This window comes from Phascolarctos cinereus, unplaced genomic scaffold (genome assembly GCF_003287225.1).
Source record: "Phascolarctos cinereus isolate Bilbo 61053 unplaced genomic scaffold, phaCin_HiC Scaffold_726;HRSCAF=1367, whole genome shotgun sequence".
Lineage (NCBI taxonomy): Eukaryota > Metazoa > Chordata > Mammalia > Diprotodontia > Phascolarctidae > Phascolarctos > Phascolarctos cinereus.
In genome coordinates this window covers 313,189,391-313,214,698 of record NW_027556098.1, presented here as the reverse complement: position 1 = coordinate 313,214,698, position 25,308 = coordinate 313,189,391, and the positions used below count along the sequence as shown (strand labels likewise).

At 37.3% G+C, this 25,308-nt stretch overlaps 1 protein-coding gene across 2 annotated transcripts in view; it reads left to right on the top strand.

Annotated features, from left to right (window-relative positions):
• The window catches only part of FCHSD2 (FCH and double SH3 domains 2), a 356,033-nt gene that overhangs the window by 155,184 nt on the left and 175,541 nt on the right, over positions 1 to 25,308 (top strand). For both annotated transcript variants that reach the window (XM_020989616.2, XM_078156892.1), the window contains exons 4-5: positions 3,969 to 4,045; positions 19,285 to 19,429. In XM_020989616.2, coding sequence (XP_020845275.1) covers positions 3,969 to 4,045; positions 19,285 to 19,429 — 222 coding nt within the window. The remainder of the gene's footprint in view (positions 1 to 3,968; positions 4,046 to 19,284; positions 19,430 to 25,308) is intronic.

Sequence of the window (25,308 nt, the reverse complement as noted above, 5' to 3'; positions counted from 1 at the left end):
GCCCATTTTTCACTTGTAAATAGCCCTAGTGAGAGGAATATTTTTCTTATTAAGCAACAGTCTACCTTTAGACCTTTCACTTTTATTGCTTCTATTTTTTCTCTGAACAAGTGTGTCAGCCAACAGGCATTAATGAAGCCTTTACTATGGAGCAGGCCATGCGCCAAGCTCTGAGTTAACTAGAAGGCACCACAGTCCCTGCTCTTTCAATGAGCTCACATTCTAGTAGGGGAGACAACATGTGCAACACTAGGTACATACATCATCTATACAGAGTGGATGGAAGGTGATCCCAGAGGGGAAGGCACTAGCAGCTGAAGGAACAGGGAAATGCCTCTTGCCTAAGAGGGAATTTGAACTTGAAGGAAGCCAGGGAAACTAAGAGGTAGAAGTGAGGAGCCAGAGTATTCCAGGCCTAGGGGCAGTCAGTCCAAAGGCATGGAGATGGGGGAGGACTGACAGGAATGCCAGTGTAGCTGGTTCACATAGTTCATGGAGGAATATAAAGTATAAGAAGACCGGAAGCAAAAGAAGCCTAATACTTCTATTCCAGGGGATCCTTTCAAATATCTGAAGATAGATATTATGTCTTGCCTCCCCCCAGAAAAATCTTTTGTTGCCCCTAACAGAACATCTTATCTGTATTTTTCCTTTACTCCATCATTCCTTCCCTTGTATTATACTTTTCCAGGCACATGGCGTTTTCCTATCAAGTCAAATGTAAGCTCCTAAAGGGGAAGGAATATATAATTTTTAATCTTTGTGTTTTTGTGTCCCCAGTGCCTGGCATGTGTCCCTATGCATACTAAACATTTAACAAATAGTGAATTTATTCAAATAAAATATCTTTTACTTCAACTCCTTATGTTCCAAAAGCATTTTGTCCAAATCTTGCCCCTGCCCCCCGTATTCCTTGTCTCATGTAATAGTTAACCTTTATACATGCTGTATCCCCCTCCCTGCCCCATGGATGGACAATAGAATGTCATCTCTTTGAGGGCAGAGACTATTTTGCTTTTATTTTGCTTTCCCTAGTACCTCCTCCATGAAAGCCTTTGTCCAGTGAAATGTTATGGTAGGGTGATGGCTTTGGGTTCTCAGAGACTATGCCCAAAGAGAAAAACTGTATCAGATCCTACCAGTCTGGAAAGGCTTGGAGTAAGACCCAGTGAGGGCCTGGGTATTTGTCATCTGAGGACCAGCCCAGCCACTGGAGGTTTATTAGTAGGATAGCCATGAGAGAATGGATTTTTCAGTTACAGCAACTCTTGAAGACCATCTCCTAAATTGTAGAAGGGTTACAAGTTTTGTCAGTGTGAAGAAGACCCACAGTAATGAAATGGCAGCTTGCTTGAGTCTTGAGTAACTGACCCGTCTCCAGGGTTGTGCCCTTAAGTACCTTGTTCCCTATGGTAGAGAAAATATTAGCTAGTTGAAGCTCCCTGCCCTTGGAAGGGGGCAAAAGTGCCCAAGACCCAAAACCTATAACTTCAGAAGGAAGGGAGCTCTAAACATGTCATCATCCTTCAACTACTTATAAATCATCTTCCTTTATAATGGGGAAGAATTATGGAAAAAGGTATTTCAGGAGATCTAGATTTCAATTAACTTTACCAGTGAGATAAACCTTCATCACAGTCATCCTTTAACAGAAAGGATTGGGAATGTAAAAGATGACCAAAGCTGGCTCTGGATGGAAAGCCAGATGCATGCATAAGTCGACTATTTTAGAGTAAAGTTATGAGGGGGAAAGAAAGGAAGAAATTTTATGAGTATAGATACAAATAAAGTACTTAAGATAAAGTTGAGGCATTAAATATAAAACTAAAAAGAGATACCTTTTATGATGCTTAAAAACTGAAGAAATTAAGCTGTATTTAGTTTAACCATGTTATGCTGGTGAGAGTTCTAGACTTGGAGATAGATATTCACATTCCAGTACTGGCTTTGATACTAACAGTATGACTTATTCATTTAACCATTCTTAAGCCTCAGTTTCCTTATCTGTGAAATAGGGATACTACTTGTTCTGCCTATTGTACAGGTTTGTTGTGAGGAAAGCACTCTACTCTAAAGCACTGTGAAAGTGGAAGCTACTATTTCAACAGATTACACAGAGTAAACTAGAAAGTGCATTAACAGGAGTCAAGTTAGTTCAGAGATTAGCTCTGACACTCGCTGTGTGACCTGACCTGCTTAAACTCTTTGAGCCTCAGTTTCTCCATCTCTGAAAAAGATTGAATATTTCTACTACTCTTCCTTATGTTGTTATTCTAAAGAAACTACTTTGTAAGCCTTAAAGTATTATATAAAATGTAGTATTATTCACCTTGCTATATTCTAGGGACATAAAGATGAAAAATTAATACAGTTGATATCCTCAGGGTGATTACAGCCTAATAGAAGAGATACAGCACATACCATAAATAAGTATGAAACAAAGTAGAATGTGATTAGGGCAAAGGATAAATCTAGACCAAATGACTTGGGGAGGAAGAAATCACTTTCAGAAAGGCTTCTTGAAGGACATGGCCCTGGAGTTGGCTGAGTCTTGAAAAAAGCAGGATTGTTTAACAGGTAGAAATGAGGAATGAGTAAGTTCTGGGCCTGGGAGACAATCTGTGGGAATTTACAAGGGCTGAGCATTTAGGTTGAGTTTTGGAAACTGCTAGAGGTCCAGCAGTACACAGAGAACATGGAAATGAAGTAAGGCTGGAATGGCAGGCTTGGAGCCATGCTCTGAAAGGCATGAAATCTATTCTAAGAATGTCATGTTTTATCTTAAAAGGAAGGAGCCTGTGAATGTTTTTGAGCAGGGGAATGATGTGGTTAAATAAAAGTTTAAGGAAGCTTCTTTTGGCTAGGGTGAAGAGGGAGACCAGGGACGCCAATGTTGTAGGCTGTTATGATAAGGTAATAGGCAAAGGTGATAAGGACCTGAGCTAGGGTGGTGAGTTTGGGAGAGGAAAGGGGATAGATATCAGGCTTCATCAGTCTGAGACCTGTCCCAGGGGAGAATATCAATCTTTTTGGAGTGTCAGTATCAAATAGTTCTGAAGTTTGTTTTTTCAGTACCAGCCTGCATCAAATGCTTAAACCCAGTACCCATAGGAATTAGAAGAGCCCTTGTTTTAGCCTCAGTTGCACCACTAACATCATTTAGATCAAAGCCTTCCTCTACCTTTTTATGGCTTTATATTTTTCTTTTTTGAAACAAGGGGTTAAGATTTGATGGTCTTTAAGATGCCTTCTAATACTGTCTAAATTTAATTAATGATTGGGAGCATGTTAGAGGGAAATTGAGTATACAGGACTTACTTGACACCTGGATAATTTGTCCTTCCATCCTAGTAGGAGAGGGTTTGATGGGAGCATACAGGTACATGGAGCAAATCTGAGTTTTAATGCTGTCTTTGCCGTTTATTAGGTGTATGATTATGGTGGTCTCTCTGTGTCTCTGAGCCTCAGTTTTCCACTCTACAGTAAATTCAATACTTACACTAACTACCTCATAACATCATTGTAAACCTTGAAGCGCTATCTAAATAGAAGCCATTACTTACTCTATCTTATGTATCAAAAGAGGGGATTGGACTAAGGACCCCTTCCAGCTCTAGATCTCGGATCCTATTAGGAGGTGCCCATGTGAGAGAATCAGCTTGGCTGATTCCTGAATTAAGAAGCAAATCCAGCAGCTCCATAAAACCTAAAATCTCTAAGCCTTAAACTCACTCTGTTCCTGAAGAACGAAATAAGAGCTGGAAGGGAATGGAACGTGGCTGGTGTGGTTCTGCTTTCATAGCAGATTATTCTAAATTTGATTCTGAAAATAGGTGTCAACATGAGCAAAATCATGTTTATTTGTGAAAGTACAAAGGGCATATAGGGGAGGAGTTTGTTATTAAGAAAGACCTTCCTTTGTGACCTCATACTTATGTTGAAAAATATCTTCCCTCCTTTGTCAATAGGGCATCCAGAAATTGGCTAGTCAGTACCTGAAGAAAGATTGGCCTGGAATAAAAGCTGACGATCGGAATGATTACAGGTAATTCAGCAAGTGGGTCTTGATAATTTTTTTTTAATGGCAGCTTTTTTGCTTTCCAGTTGGCAAACTGACATTTTAATTCCCAGAGGAAGGATAGCACCTTTACTGAATGACATTAAAATTATATATCTTTCTAAAAATCTAGAGGTATTTGTAGCTAAAGCCTATCATTGGAGATGTATTGAAATTAGATAGATCCTTCCAGAAATATGAAACAGCTTGGGAAAGAAAGGTCGCTCAGGAGCACTTTACATGTTCTCCCTTTGTTATGTCATTCACTCCTAGAGCTTCAGTTATCAACTTTATGTAGTTTCATAATCTCCTAGGTTCATAGCCTTGGTGTTATTCTTGCTCCCTTACTGCACATATTTCTCACATCTATCAGATCTGACCCCTTCTCTATACTCATAGAGCCCCTACATTACTTCAGTCTCTCATTACTTCTTACTCAGATTGTTGCACTGGACTTTGGACTGACTAGCCTTCTTGCTTCAGGCCTCTTCTGCCTCCAACTCTATCCCCCACACTACTGCCAAAGTAATTTTCCTTAAGGATAGATCTTACTATTTAATCCCCTACTGAATGAACTCCTTGTTGCCTTTAGGATCAAATATAAACTACTGTTTCGTATTTAAAGCCCTTTATAACCTGGTCCCAATGTCTTTCCAGCCTTATTGTACATTACTTCCATTTCCACACTTTTCAATCTAGTCAAAATGACCTCCTTTCTCTTCCTCAGAAATAGCTGAGGATCATATAGCTACTAAGTGTCTGAGACTGGATTTGGACTCAGGTTTTCCTGCCATCAGTAAGGCGGCTAGGTGGGACAATGGATACAGTGATGAGCCAGGAGTCAGGAAAACCTAAGTTCATATCTGGTTCAGATCATCACCACCTCTTTCCAGAATTGTTGTAGTAGCCTTCTAATTCATCTCCCTACCTTGAATCTCTCCTCTTTCCAATCCACACAGTTGCCAAAGTTATTTTTCTAAAGTGTAAGTCTGACCACATTAGTCCTGTACTTAATAAATGCCAGTGGTTTCCTATTATCTCTGAGATCAAATGTTATTTTATCTTTATCTCATCTTTTTAAAACATTTCTACTTTTGTGCAAGTTTTGCAATGTATATAATTATTACTATAGTACTTGTGTGTAATTTATGAATAAGTAAATATATACATATTTAGGGTACATGCTCAAATTTTACTTTTTACTTGATGGGTATCTAAAATATTTAGAGACCATTTATTCTGTAGGATAAAAAGCAAACCCCACAGCCTGGCATTCAAAGCCCTTTAGAATTAGCTCCAGCCTACCTTTCTAGCTCTGTTTCCCTCTACTTTCCTTTATGTGCTACATACTCTACTTCATTTGGACTGCCCTTGCTTTGGCCCTATCTCCACTCATTCACACAGGCCTTCTTCCTATCCCTGGAATAAAAGGATCTATATCTAATACCTACAAGGACCTACATCTTATCTCCATAGACTAAAATTACCTTCCTTTAAAGCCTAGCTGAAGTGTTTTCTCTTTTGTGGAACCTTTTGTGATTTCCCCAAGGTCAAAAATTATCTCCTCCAGAATTTTCTTATTCAATTTATCTACCTGTAGTTTGCCCAGTGCTTAACACCCTGCCTGAAGCATAGGAAACAGTAAGTGCCTATTGACCTACTGATTGCCACTTGGTCTTGTTGAATTCTTTATTGGGTCATATTTATTTGTCTACATATCCCATTCCTTCTGTAGCTCTTTTAAGCTAAGGAACTTCATTCTAACTCTTGCTGTTGGTTGACTCCTTGAGCAAGATGGCTATGTTTCTCCCTCTAGGTTCTAGAGGTACCCTTGAGGGATTGGGAGGATTCTTCTCTAATACTATTGGCTATTATTCTGATGTATTCTTCCAAACCTCAACCGGGCAGGTTATTGATACTCTTTTACAAAGATATATTAATTGTGAAGTTGTAGCAAGAAGAGAAGTACAAACAATTCCTAACACATGGGGGCACACTGTCCCCTAAATTATGTCATTCTAATGGGAAAGTGGGCTCAAACTTAAAGCAGTTTCTGTCTAGCACCTATATGGCATCAGGGCAGCTATGTGGTTCAGTGGATAGAATGCCCCAGTCTGAAGTCAGGAAGAGCTCAGTTGAAATCCAGCCTCAGACACTTACTAGCTATGTGGCCCTGGACAAGTCACTTAATCCTCAGTTTGCCTCGATTTCCTCATCTGTTAAATGTAGATAATGCTAGCACCTGCCTCAAAGGGTTTGCTGTGAGGTTCAAATCAAATAATGTAAAATACTTAGTACAGTGCCTGGCACATAGTAAGTGCTATGTAAGTATTAGCTATTAATTAATCTAAAAGTATGAAAGAATAAATGGACAGAACATGGGCCCATTTTCATGGGATGAATGTTGGCCCTGGTTTGGGAAATGGATGGGCCCAAAGCCTTTTCTCATCCTGAGACTTACAGCATTTGAATGCAGCCGGATAAAGAAGAGGAAATTCCTGGACTAGTTTGTATTTTTTTGAAAGCATTCTCAGTTCTGGCTCAGCAGTCACTGGAAGAGTTCCTTTTCTTCACATGGTAAAGGGACCATTAACAGTCAGAATACCTGCCTGTGCTCTGAATCAAAGAGCAAAGCCCTTTGATTACGTTTCATCACACCCTTCCAGAAGCATGCTCCCCCTGCCTCTTTCACATGAAGAGCCCCAGGCAGAATACTGCATATGATCTGAGGATAGAGCTCCATCATCAGGCCCCACTTACACTTCACCGTATTGTAAACTTCTTGTGAGTAGAGACCATTCATTTTTTATCTTTTTATATCCAGTAACATTGATTCCTGGGCCTTGTATTGAATTCAGTTGATGTACTGTATGTGAAAGAGCTTTGAAAACTGCCACTATACAAATGTATGAAATGATTACCTGAAAAATCAGTTTCTAAATAGTGACTTAAAATATGGAAATGAAAGACTATTGGTCAGGGATAGAGTATACCTAGCAAGAGTTGGTAAGAATGGTTTTGTTAAGAATCTTGCCAACGTAACCCAAAGAATGTTAACCTGGAAGGGAAAACTGAGGGAAAAAATTACCTAAGCCTATCCAACACATTGGATACCACAGAAAGTAGCCATATTGTAGGAAGAATAGCTGTAGTGACACTTAAAAATTCACAGGAAACAAAACTCATAACCTCAGATGTCTTTGCACCTGCACAAAGCATGGTTGTAACAAGCTAGGTGAGCCAGATATTTTAACACAAAGAAGTAAATTCAACCTGTTAAGTGTCACTGAAACTTGGTAGAATGAGACCAAATGCTAGAATTAACTCTAGAAGAGGATACCTTATTTTAAAAAAAAACAACAATAGGATGGGTAAAGGGGGTAGGAGGGAGATTCGCAAAGTAGCATGGTATATTAAGAAGATGTTCTTATGTAGTAAAGATGGTATAGAAAAGTGAAGCACGGTGGAAATAATTTGGGTGTAGGTCAGTGGAGGTAAAAACAAGTGACAGCTGTCAGTGGAATATACTACAGACCAGTTGGACAGAAAAAATGAAATAAGTGAAGAGTTTAGGAAACAGATCTGCATTCCTGACACAAAGGCATGATAAAGTAGTGATGGAGCCTTTCAGTTATTTGGACATTTAGTGTAATATTTCTTTTGCCAAAAGCAGAGCAGTTCTTAATTTCTTACCTTAATGATAATTTCATCCTTGATCATTTCAAAAGTTGGTAGGATCCAAGGAGAGGAGCTTCTACTTTGGATATGATTCTTTTAATAAGGAGCTGTTAGTTCTTGGGATGGAAATTATGGGAATCCTGTTAGGGAGTGGGGTTATCAGGAAGTGGACAATGACTATTCTGTCTTAGAATTTGTGATAAAGGGCACAGTGCAACATTTACTATAAATTTGAGGAGAACGAATTTGGAAGAATTTTTAAAAAAAGAATACCTAGAATCTCATTGATTAACATTTTCTAGAACTCTGCTCAGGAAAGATGGGAGGTACATAGAAAGAAATTCTGAGGAAACAAAGAGAAGCCATTCTGAAAAAGAGAAGAGGGAGCTGCCTACAGAATATTAGTGTGGCTGTACAGAGATCATCAACCAATTTAGATTTTATTAAGAAGCCTATGTGGAAGTGAGGACAAGTAAGAGAGCGTGACTACAAAATTGTGACCAAGTCCTATGAGAATAATGTCATATCAATAGGACTAGAATAAGTTGGCACCAGTTAGGAAAATTAAGAATAAAAAGTAGTCTTTTTTTTTTTAAGCAATGTTGGAGAAAAGAAATGGGATCAAAGAAGGGATAAAGGCCATTGCTTGTTGGGAGTGGCATTAGGATAACAGAGAAAGCAGAGCTGCTTAATTAATTCTTTCTTTTGCTTCTAAATATCTCATTTTTAATGCCTTAATTCTGTTGGTGCTCCTTTAAGGCAATGAGAGCTAGAATACAAATCTCTAAAGTTATTAAAAACTAATATCACACAGAGGGCAATGGAGCAACACATGTTGTGTGTGTGAGCAGGTTGCAACATACAACCAATGAGGAAGTTGGATGAAGGCAGGAATAAAATAGGTCATCAAAAAAATGATTGGAATATGACGTGGGTTAGTTATACAGCCAGGGGTGAGGGATAGAGAGCCAGAGTACAACCTCACAATGTAAGGAGAAAATGAAAAGGCACATTGGGTGCATGCCTGTGATGATGTTATGGAAAGACATGTACAAGAGTCTCACAGGATGATAGACAGATATGGATATTGCAGTATGAACTGTAGGAGACAACTTTGGGATCACTAAGATCACAGATACAATTTGAGCGTCTGGTTTGTATTCCAAGGAGAATGGTTTTTAGACTGCAAAATAGAGGATAAAAATAAATGATAGGGAATTGACACCTAAGATGATAATGCTGATATTTATGTAGTACTTGAAAGTTTGCATAGTGTTTTACTTGTTTTTTATCATGTGATCATCCAAAGAATCCAAAGAATGTGAGGTAGGTACTGCAGGTAATATTCTCATTTTACAGGTGAGGAAACTGAGGCTCAGAGACATTAAGTGACTAATGCATGATTACATAGTGTCAGAAGTGGAGTTTGAATCAAGTATTCCTGACTTCTATCCACCATATCACATTATCTTTCAGTACATAAGGTAACTCAAGACATAGTCATAGAGCATCTGCTTACCTTGATTAATCAGTCAGTCAGCGAGTGTTTACTAACTGCCTGCTGTATATCAGAAACTGGTCTAGGCACCAGGGATATTAGTGCTAAGAATGAAGCAATTCTTTTTTTTGTTTGTTTGTTTTAATTATTTTTAGTTTTCAACATTCACTTCCATAAGCATGGGGGTGGTGTGTGTGTGTGTGTGTGTGTGTGTGTGTGTGAGAATTGAGGTTAAGTGACTTGCCCAGAGTCATACAGCTAATAAGTTTTGTGTTTCTGAGGCCATATTTGAACTCAAGTCCTGCTGACTCCAGGACCATTGCTCTGTCCACTGCGCCACCTAGCTGCCCCCACAAGCTTTTGAGTTTTAAATTTTCTCCTCCTCCCTCCCCAAGATGGTGTGCAAATCTGATATAGACTCTACTTATACATTCCTATTAAACATATTCTCACATTAGTCATGTTGTAAAGAAGAATTAGAACCAATAGGAGGAACCATAAAAAAGAAGAAACAAAACAGAAGAAAAAAAAGAGCAATTAGCATGCTTAGATCTACATTCAAACTCCATAGTTCTTTCTTTGGATGTGGATAGCATTTTCTGTCATGAGACTTTTGGAGATGTTTTAGATCCTTGCATTGCTGAGAAGAGCTAAGTCTATCAAAGTTAGTCATCACATGGTGGCTGTTACTATATACAATGTTCTCCTGGTTCTGCTCACTTCACTCAGCATCAGTCCATACAGATTTTTCCAGGTTTTTCTGAAGTCTGCTTGCTCATCATTTCTTATAGCACAATATTATTTCATTACATTCATATACCACAACTTGTTCAGCCATTCCCCAATTGATGGGCCTCCCCTCGATTTCCAATTCTTTGCCACCAAAAAAAGAGCTGCTATAAATATTTTTGTACGTCTGGGTCCTTTTCCCTTTTTTTTTCTTTTCTTTTTCTGTTTTCGGCAATTGAGGTTAAGTGACTTGCCCAGGGTCACACAGCTAGTAAGTGTCAAGTGTTTGGTCTGAGGCTGGATTTGAACTCAGGTCTCCCTGACTTTAGGGCTGGTGCTCTATCCACTGCGCCACCTAGCTGCCTCTGCTTTTCTGTTTTTTTATGGTCTTTTTGGGATACAGCCCTAGAAGTAGTATTGCTGGGTCAAAGGATGTGCACATTGTTATAGCCCTTTGGGCATAGTGAATGATACAGTTCTTACAAGTCACCAGGTCCAGATGCACTACATCTGAGTACTGAAATAAGTGGGCAGAAGTGATTGCTAAGGTATTATCAGTGAACTTTGGAAGATTGTAGAAAAGCGTAAAATATCTTGGAGTCAATCTACCAAGGCACACTGAACATTTATAAATTAATGCAATCACAAAACACCTATTTAAAAAAATAATGGAAGGATATTCATTCTTCATAGTTGGGTTATGCAGTATAATAAAAGTGAAGATACTGCTTAAATTTACAGATTTAGCACTATCTCAAAATACCAAGAGAACACTTTATAAAGCTGGATAAAATAATAAAGTTCATTTGGAGGCACAAACTGTCTAGTATCTCAAGGGAAATAATGGGAAAAAAAAGCATAAGTGAAGAGAGAGTAAGCACTCCCACTTTTCAGATCACTTTATATAACAGTAATCATGAAAGCTATTTGATACTTATTAAAAATTATAATGTACATAATTCTAACAGACTGTCTGACAAGGAAGAATCTGAAACAATTGAATTCAACAACCCAATGTTCAACAAACTTGAGAGCATAAATTACTTGGAGAACTCCCTATTTGATAAGTACTGCTTGGGAACTTGGAAATAAGTTTGACAAAAATTAGGTTTAGGTTAAATTCTTATGTCATATGCCATAATAAGCTTACCATGGATAATACTACCTGAATATTGAAGGTGCCATTCACACTGATGTCTGGGAGTGGGGGAACTGGGTAGCGGAAGGGGTAGTTTTTAACTGAACAAGAAATAGAGGCAATTTAATAAGATAAAAGAGTTTTTGTACATGAAATTGAAAAGCTTTTGCACAAACAAAATCAATGCAATTAGGATAAGAAAGAAAACTGTTGACAGGAAAAGTCCCTCTACTGGGGCAACTAGATGTCACAATGGATAAAGTCCTGGCCCTGAATTCAGGAAGACCTGAGTTCAAATCTGGCCTTAGACACTTGACACTTACTTATGTGACCCTGGGCAAGTCACTTCACCCCATTGCCTCGCTTAAAAAAAAAGTCCCTCCACTCAGGAAGTTTACATTCAATTGAGACAATACAATTTTTATTCGGAAAAGTAAATAGAAAAAGATTTCAGGAGGAAAAGAACAGTAACAATTAGGGACAAAAGGAAGGGCTTTCATAAGAGACGTTACTTGGACTGACCCTAGAAGGAAGCTAATGTTCCTACTAGGTAGAGATAAGGAGAGAGAGCATTCTGAGCACAGAAGGCGGAGAAGGACTGCTAAGTTAAGGGAACATCTGGTAGGTCACTTGGGTTGGAATATGGAGCAGAGGGTTTTTAGGGACTTCCATAGTAAAGGGAAGTTCAGAAGAAGAGAGAGTTTTGGGTAAGATAACGAATTCAGAGTTTGGAATATCTGGTCAAGAAGAGGGAGGAAGGAAACAAGCATTTACTGAACACTTACTGTGTGCCAGGCATGGTGTTTAGTGCTTTACAAATATTTTCTCACTTGCTCTTCACAACAGCTCTGGGAAATAAGTGCTATTATTATCCTCATTTTACAGTTAAGAAAACAGACGCAGACAGACTTGTACAGGGTCACGTCCCAACTGTCTGAGGTCAGATAGGAACTCAGGTCTTCCTGACTGCAAGCCCGGTACTCTCTCCACTGTGCCACCCAGCTGTTGGAGATGTAAGACTAGAGGTGGGGAGAGAGGTTAAGACTTCATAAATCTGAGAATTATCTGCATAGAAATTGTTATTGAATCTGTGAGAATTGTTACTATCACCAAGCAAAACACAATATAAAGTGGAAAGAGAAGGGGACTCAAGACAGAGCTTTAGCTGGGGTGATCTGAATTAAGATCTAGCAAAGCAGACTGAGAAGGAGCAGACAGGTAGAAAGAGAACCAGGTGAGAGCAGTGTCATGAAAACCGAAAGAGAAGATAGTATCAAGAAGAAGACAGTGACTAACAGTGTCAGGCTGTAGATAGGTCAAGAAAGATGAAGACTATCACAAGAATAATACACTGTGACCAGGTAGGATTTATACCAGGAATGCAGGGTTGGTTCAATATTAGGAAAACTGTCAGCATCATTGAGCATATCAACAACAAAACCAACAGAAACCACATGATCATCTCAATAGATGCAGAAAAAGCTTTTGATAAAATACAACACCCATTCCTATTAAAAACACTAGAAAGCATAGGTATAAATGGAGTCTTCCTTAAAATAATAAATAGCATATATCTAAAACCTTCAGCAAATATTATATGTAATGGGGACAGGCTAGAAGCATTTCCAGTAAGATCGGGGGTGAAACAAGGATGTCTGTTATCACCACTGTTATTCAGTATTGTACTGGAAACCTTAGCTTTAGCAATAGAGAAGAAAAAGAAATTGAAGGCATTAGAATAGGCAAAGAAGAAACAAAGCTATCACTCTTTGCAGATGACATGATGATATACTTAGAGAATCCTAGAGAATCAAGTAAAAAACTACTTGAAATAATAAACAACTTTAGCAAAGTTGCAGGCTATAAAATAAACCCACATAAATCATCACCATTTCTATATATTACCAACAAAGCCCAACAGCAAGACATAGAAAGAGAAATCTCATTTAAACTTACTGTAGGTAGACATTATAAAATATTTAGGAGTCTACCTCCCAAAACAAACCCAGGAACTCTATGAACACAATTACAAAACACTTTTCACACAAATAAAATCAGATCTAAATAATTGGAAAAACATCAGTTGCTCATGGGTAGGCCGAGCTAATATAATAAAAATGACAATCCTACCTAAGCTAATTTACTTATTCAGTGCCATACCAATCAAACTACCAAGAAATTATTTTATAGAGTTAGAAAAAATAATAAGATTCATTTGGAAAAACAAAAGGTCCAGAATGAAAAGAAATGCAGGGGAAGGTAGCCTAGCAATTCCAGATCTTGAATTGTATTATAAAGCAGCAATCATCAAAACTGCTTGGTACTGCTTGGTACTGGCTAAGAAATAGGGAGGTGGATCAGTGGAATAGGTTAAATATGGAAGACACGGTAGTCAATGACTATAATAATCTATTATTTGATAAACCCAAAGACCCCAGCTTCTGGGATGAGAACCCACTCTTTGAAAAAGACTGCTGGGAAAACTGGAAAAGAGTGTGGCAGAAACTAGGCATAGACCCAAATCTCATACCGTATACCAAAATAAAGTCAAAATGGATTCATGACTGAGATATAAAGGCTGATACTATAAGCAAACTGGGAGAACAAGGAATAGTTTACCTATGAGATCTATGGAGAACAGAAGAATTCATGACCAAACAGGAGGTGGAGAACATTATGAAAAGCAAAATGGATAATTTTGATTACATTAAATTGAAAAGTTTTTACACAAACAAAGCCAAAGCAACTAAGATTAGAAGGAAGGTAGAAAATTGGGAAAGAATTTTTACAACCAGTCTCTCTGATAAAGGCCTCATTTCTAAAATATATAGAGAATTAAGACAAATTTATAAGAACACAAGCCATTCACCAATTGATAAATGGTCAAAGGATATGAACAGACAGTTCTCAGATGAAGAAATTAAGGCCATATATAGTCATATGAAAAAGTGCTCTAAGTCGTTATTCATTAGAGAAATGCAAATCAAAACAGCTCAGAAGTACCACATCACACCTATCAGATTGGCCAACATGACAAAACAGCCACACTACAGAGGTTTTAGAAGTGACTAAGAGGGGAGGATGTGTAGATGGCTTTCTTCAGGAGTTTAGCCATGAAAGGAAGGAAAGATATTGGATATTAGCTAAAGGGAAAGGACAGAGCAAGTGAGGGTTTTTTAAGGGATGGGGGAAATATGGGTTAGCACTAGGGAAGTGGCTGGTTGATAGGGAAAGATTGAAGATTAGTGAGAGATATTAGTGATGATAGAGAGGCCACTCTGTTAGAAGACAGGATGGAATTGGATCAAGAATGAATGCAGTGGTTTAGCTGTGGCGGGTAGTAGCGCTACCTCTTCATTTGGATAAAAGAGTGATGTGAGATTGAGGAGGAGAGAAGAGGGAGTGCTTAGTAAATGGCCTCAATTTAATCAAAAATGACGACTCTGAGTCTGACCATTCAGATTTCTAAATTCATCCTACTCTCTCTATTGTTTAGACAAGGGCTTCTTAAACATTTTCCACTTTCGACCCCCTTTTGCCCGAGAAATTTTTACACAACTCCCGATATATAGGTATATAAAATACATAGACAAACCAAACATTTACTGATAATAAGTCATAAAGAAATGTACTTTAAAACAGTTCTTTGGTATACATATGATTTTACCATTTATTAAAGATGAAGGTATATTTGCCATACTAATGAGATGGATGTGCTTGGTTTTTTTTTTAACAAAGAATTAAATCTTGGTAGAATACTTGATACTGCAGGATGTAGAACGTCTTCAACATTTTTCAGAGTTGATTGATATTTTGATTTTATAATTGTTAATGCTGAAAATGCCACTTCACATAAAATATGTAATACAAAATGGCTGGAGTATGTTTAGGACCATTTCAGAAACTGTTGGAAATTCTGTCCTAATCCCAAGCCAAAATTCATTTAATGAATTTTTAGGAAACTCAAGTTCTAAACCCTGTATCACTTGATAACTCAGCAAATTCTTCTACAACTTTTAATGGCAGATGACTGACCCTTTTTATTTCAATTAAGTATGGTTTATGAACCCGACTTAGTTTTTTAGAATTAAAATTTGAAGGGAAATATTTCTGAAACTATGTCTTCAGGCACTTCAGATGATCAATTATAACTTACAACTAAATCTTTGGGAAAGTTATTTTTAATTATAAAATCAGCTGTAGCTGTAAATTCTAAAGAACCCCCCCATTCTACTATATTTTTTAGTAAAACTTTGAATTTTATATTTTAACAAAAATGTTATAATTTTTTCCTTGAAGTGACATGTTTAAATCATTTTTTCAAAGATAGCTAACAAATAACATAGTCTTGAAAGCCATAATCATTATGAAAAAAATTTAATAAAATCAGATTTCTGGTCAGTCAAAAATATGACAACTCCGTCTTTAATTTCGGAAATCTGTTTAAACTTCACCCTCTTGAGAGCCACTCAATTCGGCATATTTTCTTTTTCTTGTCACTTAGGTGTACTATAACCTGGTAGCAAAGACTCTGCTGCATTGTCATCAGTATTTTTACCCCTTCTGTGTAAATTTAGCCACTTATCCTTAACCAAAAAAACCCAAAGCAAATACATTTTTGTACTAAAATATAAATAAATATTGCCAATAATTTCTCAAACAAATACTAGCTTAGTTTATGAAATTATATTTGTTTATGCTTAATTTTAAAAAATTGATGTTCATACTTACATATACATACAGTGATGATGGTGGAGAAATATTAATAAAGGGCTTTTGTCTTTGTTTGCTGCAATTAAAAACCTATGTTTCTGTAAAAGATGAAGATAACAACAATTTAAGAAATTAAATATTCTAACACAGTACAATCCAAAGATACACTAATTTGATTCTTACGTGCTGAGGAAGGACAGTAGGAAAATATTAAAGTCTTTATTTTCCATAATTAAACTATTATGTTTCTGTAAGAGCAGAAAACTTTGTATGTACATTAAAGACCCTGCAATTCATAACATAACAATAGTCTCAAATCTGAGCTGAGGTGTTTTGTGGCATTGCATGGTATGGTGGCATGTGCAGTGCAAAGTGCACTTGCTTTGTGTTCAGAACCAAAGCTGCAGTGAAGTCGTGTCGCACAACATGGGCAAGCGCTGCCAGAAACACCTTGGATTTGTTACACATTTGATGTTGAATTAATTTTTGGTCATTGTGTGTTCAGAGACCTTTTATTGTTGCTAAATTTTTTCATGACCCCATAAGGGACTCAAGACCCACAATTTAAGAAGTGCTGGTTTAGACCAGAGGTGCCACATACTGCCTAAACTATGTTAAAATGTAATTGGGAAATATTTAACAAAATAAGTGAAAATATAAAAAACAAAGATATTACAGTTTAAAACTAACTCTATATATGGCCCACAGTGATCCTTATGTAGAGTTGCCATGGTGGCCCCTCTTTCTACTTGAATTTGATACTACAGTTTTAGATCACATTTCTCTATCTTTTTCATAAAAATGGTATGAATGAATTTTAGCTTGGTAGGTGATATAGTGAAGTTAAGACTGGGAGCCAGGAAGACATGAAATTGAAGCCTACCTGAGACGCTTACTAACTTTGTGACTCTGAGCAAGTCACATAATCTCTAGGCCTCAATTTCCTCACTTGTAAATTAGGGATAAAAACACCTACTTCAGAGAATTGTTGTGAGAAATGAATGATATAGGTAAAGTGATTTGTGAATCCTAAAATATCAAATAAATATTAGCTATGAGAGGTAGCAGGGTATAAATTGAGAGAGTTCTAGAATTGGAACCAGGAAGATTTGGACTAAAATCCTACTTCTGATGCTTACCAGCTATGTGACCATGGGCAAGTCACTAAACCTTTCTGAGCTTCAGGTTCCTCATTTGTGAAATGAAGGAGCAGTTAGGTGATGTAGTGCCAGGCCTGGAATCAGGAAGACTCATCTTCCTAAATTCAGATCTGGCTTTTGACACTTACTAGCTGTGTGACCCTGGGCAAGTCACTTCACCCTTTTGCCTAAGTTTCCTCTTCTATAAAATGAGCGGGAGAAGGAAATGGCAAACCACTCCAGTATCTTTGCTAAGAAAACTTAAAATGGGGTCACAGAATCAGACTTGACTGAAATGACTGAAAAGCAACGGAGATGAAAGGGTTGGTCTCAACAACATCTAAAGTCTGTTATAGCTCTAAATGTATATTCCTATGAGGGTTGTCACCATATCTAAGGCATTGCCCTGATCTATCAGTCTAGCAACCTTGCCAAAAAGAGATGAGACTTGTCTGGTATGACCTGTCCTGGAAGAAGTGATGCTGGCCCTGTGTCATCACTGCTTCCTTTTCCAGATGTTCGTCAGCTATTCATCTAACAATACATTGTGTAATTTTGCCAGGAATTAAAGTCAAACTTACTGGCCTATAGTTTGCAGAATGATTTTTTCCCCTCCCTTTTTAAAAAATTTGGATATTTACCCTTCTGAAATGCTATGGTACTGTAACCATTCTACACCACTTTCCCTTTTTTTAAATTTTCATTTGATATCTTTTGATTTTAAATTATTTTCATTTCTAAATTTATCTCTATCCCTTCTACCCAGAAATACATTCTTTTAGCAAAGAATAAAAAAGAGGGGGAGAAAAAGTAGTGTAGCAAAACAACGTATATATCAACTCTAACAATTGATATTATGCAAAGTTCCACATCTGTAGTTCCATATTTTTTTTTCTTTCTTAGGCAGTTGGGGTTCAGTGACTTGCCCAGGGTCACACAGCTAGTAAGTGTCAAGTGTTTGAGGTCACATTTGAACTCAGGTCCTCCTGATTTCAGGGCTGGTGCTCTATCCACTGCACCACCTAGCTGCCCTGCCCCATATCTTTTCAAAGAAGGGAGAAAAGGTATATTTTCTTACGTCTTTTTCATGGCCAAGCTTGGTTGTTATAATTACATGATTTTCAGTTTCAGATTTTTTTGTTTCTGTTTTCATTGTTGTTATCCTTGTATATCTTGTATTCCTGGTTCTCTTTAATTAACTCTTTATCAGTTCATATGTATCTTCACATGTGTTTCTATATTCTTCGTACTTATTATTTCTTAGGGAACAGTAATGTTCCATTACAAAACTACAGTTGTTGAGCCAGTTGTCAGTTGATGGGCAAATGCTCTGTTCCTAGTTCTCTGTTACTTTAGAAAGTGCTGCTATAAATATTTTGGGAGTATTTGGGATCTTTCTGTCTTTGACCTTAGAATTTGTGCCTAGCAATGATTTTTTTAAAAATTGAAATTAAAACAGTCAAGTAAACCACATGATCCTGAATTAAAGCAGTCATGTAAACCACAGAGGCAGCAGCTCCATTTGCTAACCAGAAATCCTTGTTTCTTGGGACCTCCATACTTTTGGAATACAATTACTTTCATAACTTATGACCTAAGGCCTTTCAAGGAAGATGTAATGATGATCAATATCATTTTAGTGTTGATTGTTTTGTAATTTGAATGTGTTGTACTCATAGTATGGAATATGGTAATCCATACTATTTGATGAGTTGGATCATCCCAGAATAGTTTCAAGCCATACAAGAAAATTGAATTAGTGACATGTTATTTATTGTTGTTGAGTCATTTCAATTGTGTCCAGCTCTTTGTGACTCCATTTGGGTTTTTTTTTTTTTCCTCAAAGTCACTGGAGTGGTTTGCCATTTTCTTCTCCAGCTCATTTTACAGATGAGGAAACTGAGGCAAACAGGGTTAAATAACTTTACCACAGTCACATAGCTACTGAATGTATGAGGCCAGATTTGAACTGAGGCCTTCCTGACTCCTAGGTCCAGAAGACCTGAGTTCAAATTTGGCCTCAGAATTCATTAATATGAAAAGCTAAACCATAAAGTAATGCTAGCTCTCAATAAGTTTGCAGTTATAATCAAGACTTCTATTATTCCTTATCTTTTCTGAGTGATACTTAATAATGTTTTTTATAAGACCTTATGATTTGCAAAGCACTTAAAATATGGTGTCAGACATAAATAGTACAAGGATTATTTTCATCAGTTTATCCTGGTGGAAGTTTTGGTTATATGATAAGTCTTGGGCACATAGGTAATGTTGGAGTAAAGAAATGATTAACTCTCTTCCTTACTAACTCGTGTCCCTCTTTTGGTTTTAGGAGCATGTATCCTGTTTGGAAATCATTTTTAGAGGGAACTATGCAGGTGGCCCAATCCCGAATCAATATCTGCGAAAACTATAAAAACCTTATTTCAGAACCTGCCAGGACAGTGAGAAACTTAAAGGAACAACAGCTAAAAAGGGTAATCTCTCCATTTTTGTCCCATGTGCTCTCTCCCCTCTCCTCCCTGCCCCACCAAAGATTCAAAGAAGCTTAAAAAAAAATTTTTTTTCATTAATTTATTTTGATTGATCAACAATCACTTCCATAAGCTTTTGGGTTTTCAATTTTTCTCCCTCTCCCTCCCCAAGATGCCATAGAGTCTGATATAGGCTATACATATACATTGCTGTTTAGCATATTTTTACGTTAGTCATGTTGTAAGGAAAAATTAGAACCAATAGGAGGAACCACCAGAAAGTTTCCTAGGAAACAAAACAAATCAGAAGAAAAAAATAGCAAATAGTATGCTTTGATTTGCATTCAAACTCCATAGTTCTTTTTCTGGATGTGGATAGCATTTTCCATCATGAGACCTTTGGAGAGGTCTTAGATCCTTGCATTGCTGAGAAGGGCAAAGGCTGTTACTGTGTACAACGTTCTCCTGGTTCTGCTCCCTTCACTCAGCATCGGTCCATACCAGTCTTTCCAGGTTTTTCTGGTCTGCCTGCTCATCATTTCTTTCTTATAGCACAATAGTATTCCATTACATTCATATACCACAGCTTATTCAGCCATTCCCCAATTGATGGGCATCCTCTCAATTTCCAATTCAAACCAGCTTTTAAAAAAACATCAGTGATGAATTTGTAATCAATGTTATGTCAGATTAGAGTTGTAAACAGCATATATAAACACTTTTTACGTGACGTTTTTATTATGTGTATGTTTGACTATATTGTTTGAAATGCAATATTTTGTGAAAGTCTTTGCATTTAAATGAAAGTCCTCTAATCATATGTAGCATCTCTGCTCACTTGAGTTGGTGTTTTTTCTTCGGGACAACCTTGTGAAGCTTCACATTAGATACATGGTAGGAGACATGACTTCTGATTGGCTGAGGGAATGCTGAACTGTGAAGCTACATACCTATGTAAGCGGAGGACTTCTTCAAAGATGTCCAGAGGACCTCATACCACTCTTGGAGGTGGGTAAGAGGACGAGTAAGCACTTAGTCACATCCCATCTCTGGCTTCTTGTAAAGGTTAGAAATAGCAGTCTCACTTAGAAGGGCAGACCAGTATTTTATCTCTCCAGTTAATATTGTTAGTGTAGAGGTACAGTACTTTAGGGCCCAGGATAAAAGCCACTTTCCTTAATATTCTCAGAAAGGAAAGGGGATATTTAGCCAACTGTCAGCAGCATAACTCTCTTACCACTGATTACACAAAAGATCATCACAGATAGCTAGTACACTTATTTATCAAGGTAAACAATAAACAGATATTGGGGAAGTTATACATATTAGAGCAGATCAAAGAATATACAAAAGTAGATGAAGATTTAACAAATGAGATAAGATATCTATTTCCCAGGAAGAAGAACATTCTGACCAAGGGGAGTCTGCTCTTCACAGTCTCTTGGACAGCATATGTGGCAAAGCAGAGGCGAGCTTCCCATGTGTCTGTGACTCCAGGAAGTTTTCTTTCCTGTTCAGAAGTATGAGCTTGCTTCCTCTGAAGTACTTGAACCATTTCTGAAGTATGCTGTATTGTAGCTTCATGTTCTCTCAGCCAGTCAGGAGTCATGTCATCTTCCGTGTACACAGCCTGCAGTTTCATAGCATCCTTCAGAAAAACCATCCAGTTCATTTGGGCAGAGTTGTTACACGGGACTATATTTAATGTTAATAGTTAAGCTGATTTAATAACTTTAATCCACATGAGATGGCTACATCTGACTTAGTGAGATATTTTATGATCAAGTGAAATGACACTTGGAAAGTGTTTTGCACACCTTAAAGCTTTATAAATGTTTGCTGCTATTAGCTACTTTTATTATTTGGAGTTATGTATCTTAAAGATCACAGAGTCTTTCTATTGGTCATTTCAAGGATAATGGCACTGATTTGGTTCTATGGTGATCTAAATGAAGAGACTGTAAGCACTTTTTTTGGTTTTCTTTGTCATGGGCAACTTAGAAAATAATTTATTGGACATTCTCAGCTGGTTTTATTTCTTTTTTCTTTTGCATCATCATTTATTATTTGAGCTACATCTATGCCCATCACCTTACGACTTAAAGCTATCAAAATGTCTTTTGCCAAGAAAAGTGATCTAGGTTTAATCTTTTCTTTGGGAAATTTGGAAGGAAGTACTTAACTAATGAAAAAATTTTAAACTGTGGGATGATATGGCGACTCTAAGGAAATGAAACTAATAAAAACTCTTAGGGTAGAATATATAGGAAACCATGGTATAATAAGACAAGTTTAGAATTTAAATGGAAAATAAATGAAAAAAAATAAGTGTTTATTATGTGTCAGCCACTGTGCTGATGCAATGCAAAAGAAAGACAACCTCTACCTTTGAGATCCATATATTCTACTGGAATGAGACAACCTAAATGAGGGAGTGGCAGCCAGGCAAAGGTATTTTGCTCTGGGCAGTCAATTGCCATGCCTACTCCAAAAGCAGTGTAAGTACTGACTTGATTACTGTAAAAGCCTTAGAAAAGCTATGGTCTTGGGCCCTCTGGATATAATGGGCCATGTGTGTTTACAAATGAGAGATACTTTTGATGGTGTCAGAAAAGTCTGTTGGAAGTTTACCTTTGGAGTTTCCCTTTAGATGATTTATCTTTAAGTATCCCAGCTATCTCCTTTCATTTTTCTAAACTCCAGGTATCTGTTACATTGTTCGTTTAAAGATCCAAGAAGATTACTGAGATTTTATATTTGTCTTAGCCCAGATTAATTGCCCATAGACTTAAGTGATTAAGTGTTCCCCTCATGTTAGAAAAGAGAGAGAGAGAGAGAGAGAGAGAGAGAGAGAGAGAGAGAGAGAGAGAGAGAGAGCGAGCTTTAAAAACCTTTTCCAAATACCACTGCATTTTTATGATTTTGTTTTCAGAGACTCCTGGGATTTATCATCCAAGATACGTTAGAGATCATAATCCCACCCCTCTTATTTTCCAGATGAGAAAGAGGGGAACTGATTTGCTGGAAGTCACATTGGTAATAAGTAGCAAAGGCAGAATTAGAACTAGGTTTTGGTGGAATATAAGCTCCTTTAAAGTAGGAGTTGTCTTACTTTTATATTTGTTTTCCCAGCCTGTAGCAGTGTGCCTGGGACATAGTTGGTGCAATAAATACTTTTTAATTGCTTAGTCTTTTGATTCTAAGTTTCCATTATTAGGCCATGTTGTTTCATTTTGTCTTAAGTAAATTTTCATTCCTCAAGATCTTATAGCTTAAAACATTTAAATTTGGTAAAAATGTTTATCTGTCTAGATTTTGTTTTTAAGGAAACAAAGCAACTTATTTTTGATGGAAGGAAGTAAGGTCTCTTTCTATTCAACTACTTAGTAATTTATCTGTTGGCTTGTTCTACAGTAACTTTTAACAAAGTTGCAAAGTTGACTGACTTTGGCTGAATGGGTTACCCTAAAAGAGTATCCTAAAATTCTTATATGCCAGAATGTATACTACATGCTGGGGATCCTGCCCTCAAAGAGCTTACATTGTTATAATAGAAGAAGATAACACATATAGAGCAGTGACAACAAGGGAGGGAGTTTTTTCCTGGGAAATTGGAAAAGAGAGAAAGGAAAAGGAAGCATACAGGGTAGGCAGTGGGTGAAAAGGGCTGGCCATGTGGACAGATGGGAAGTGAATGTGAAATGTGGTCCGTCATCTAGGTCCCGCCAATATGGATAACAAGCTAAGTGGGCTAGTTGGACTCTAGAACTGCAGCACCAAAGATGAGTGGATTGATTTTCCCAGAGACTAGGGATGTATAGATTTTGGAAGACCTGTGAATAGAGATGTAGGTTTCAGGTCTGATCCAAATGTATTGCTAAAAATGGGGAGGAGCAGGTTGGTAGAGACAGGCATATGATACAGTAGCTTGGCTGAATGACTGGAAGTCGTGAGGCTGGAGCATATCTTCAGTTATTACACTGAGGAAGAGTGACCATTCACCAAGTGAGTACCTAGACATTTTCTACTTTAGACTTTTTTTTTATTTGAGAGCCAAGATGATGTGGTAGGAAGAGTGCAGACTTAGGTGTTAGGGACAAGCCCATCAGTTCTCTGGGCCAATTTTGTTTCCTAATCTCTAGAATGAACTTAATGTTTGCGCTATCTGCTTTGCAGGACTGCTGTGAGGGAAATACTTGGTAAATCTTAAGCCATTGCATAAATATGAGAAGTTGCTACATAAAAATTGCCACCCAAGTAGAATAGGGTTCAAATTATGTTTGAATACAACACAGACACTAGTGAAGCACCTTGTCCACTGTGTACCTTAAAAACTGCAAGATGAAAACCAGTCCTGGCCCTGGCCCTTTCTTTGCTGCCTATACCTTTTATTCTTTCTAAAATAAGCTTCTGATGACTAAAAAAAAATGAAAACTGCAACATGTGCTGGCCCTATTATATATCTTATTTCAAATACAATTCAATTATATAAAACAATAATCATGTTTCCTATTGAATGTTATTTCAGTAGTCAAAAGCTTCAGATTGTACAGTATATATGTTAGGAGCCTAATTAGCATTGTCTGTCTAAGAGGAAATGTAATTACTGTTTTGGGAGAGATGATTAAAATTTCAGCTAACCTTTGAAGTAATCGTAATAATAGCTAGTGTTCTTAGAGTGCTTTAAGGTTTGCAAAGCACTTTGCATGTGTTATCTCATTTGATTCTCATAACAGCCCTGTTAGGTGGGCAATGTTTATCTCCATTTTATAGATGAGGAAACTGAAGTTGTAGCTTGAGAGATAATATTTCAGCTAAATTCCAGTGTTCTGCAATACCCTGTATTTTAGGTTTTAACCTAAACAGTTTTTTCCCCCTTTATCTAAGAGATTAGCCTGGCACAACGGGAAAAGAGCCAGAAGAATGGTCTGATCACTTCCTAGCGAGTTATTTACCCTTCTCTGAGACTCATTTTCCTCCTTTGTAAAAGGGACATATTACTTGCACTAATTCCCTCATACGATTTTTGTGAATAAAATGCTGTAGACGTGGAAATTAGTAGTAGTAATATTCACCAAAGCTTATTTCTTTTTTTTTCCAAAGCTTATTTCTGTAAAATGAAACCCATAGCTCTCTCTCTCTTAAAAACAAACAAACAAAAGAACACCAACTAGATAGTTTGAATTACTCATCCAGTATCAAGAATCAGAATTGATTCTGATTGGAAGCATTAAAGTAGGAGTCACGTGACCTAGGTTCCCCCTCTACCACTATATCCTGTCGTGGCCGTGGGATTTGCCTTTTCTGGAGCTCAGCAACTTCATTTATAAAATTAGGGTCCTCCCTACAAAGTGGAATGGACTGCCAAAGAGTTTTGAGTCTTCTGTTACTCGAGATCTTTGTGAGAATCCCAGATAGTCATGTTTTGGGTATTTTGTAAAGGGACCATAGAGTTAGAGGTGGAAGGAACTATAGAATTTACATTTGGCCCGCCTCCCTCAAATTTTAGATGAGGAGACTGAGGCACAGAGATGTTAAATGACTTATCAAGGGTCACCTAGCTAATAAATAACAGTCAAGACTCAAACCCAGATCATCTGAATCTAATTCCACTGCTTCTTACATTTTCCTTTTCAGGGGATTACTTTAGTAATGGTTAAACTCGGTGACTAACTTCTGATGGTTCCTTCCTTGCACCTCTTTGATTCTCTAGTTCTGCCATTTGTTTTTAACCCATTTGCTTAAGAAAACCTATCTGTACAACTACTTCTTTGCTCAAATTTCCCGTTTTCAAAATAAACACAGTGAGGAGAAATATTTTTGATAGAATGATGAGTTCATAGCAAAACATGAATGTGTTATGTAGAGTGAAAGACTGATGA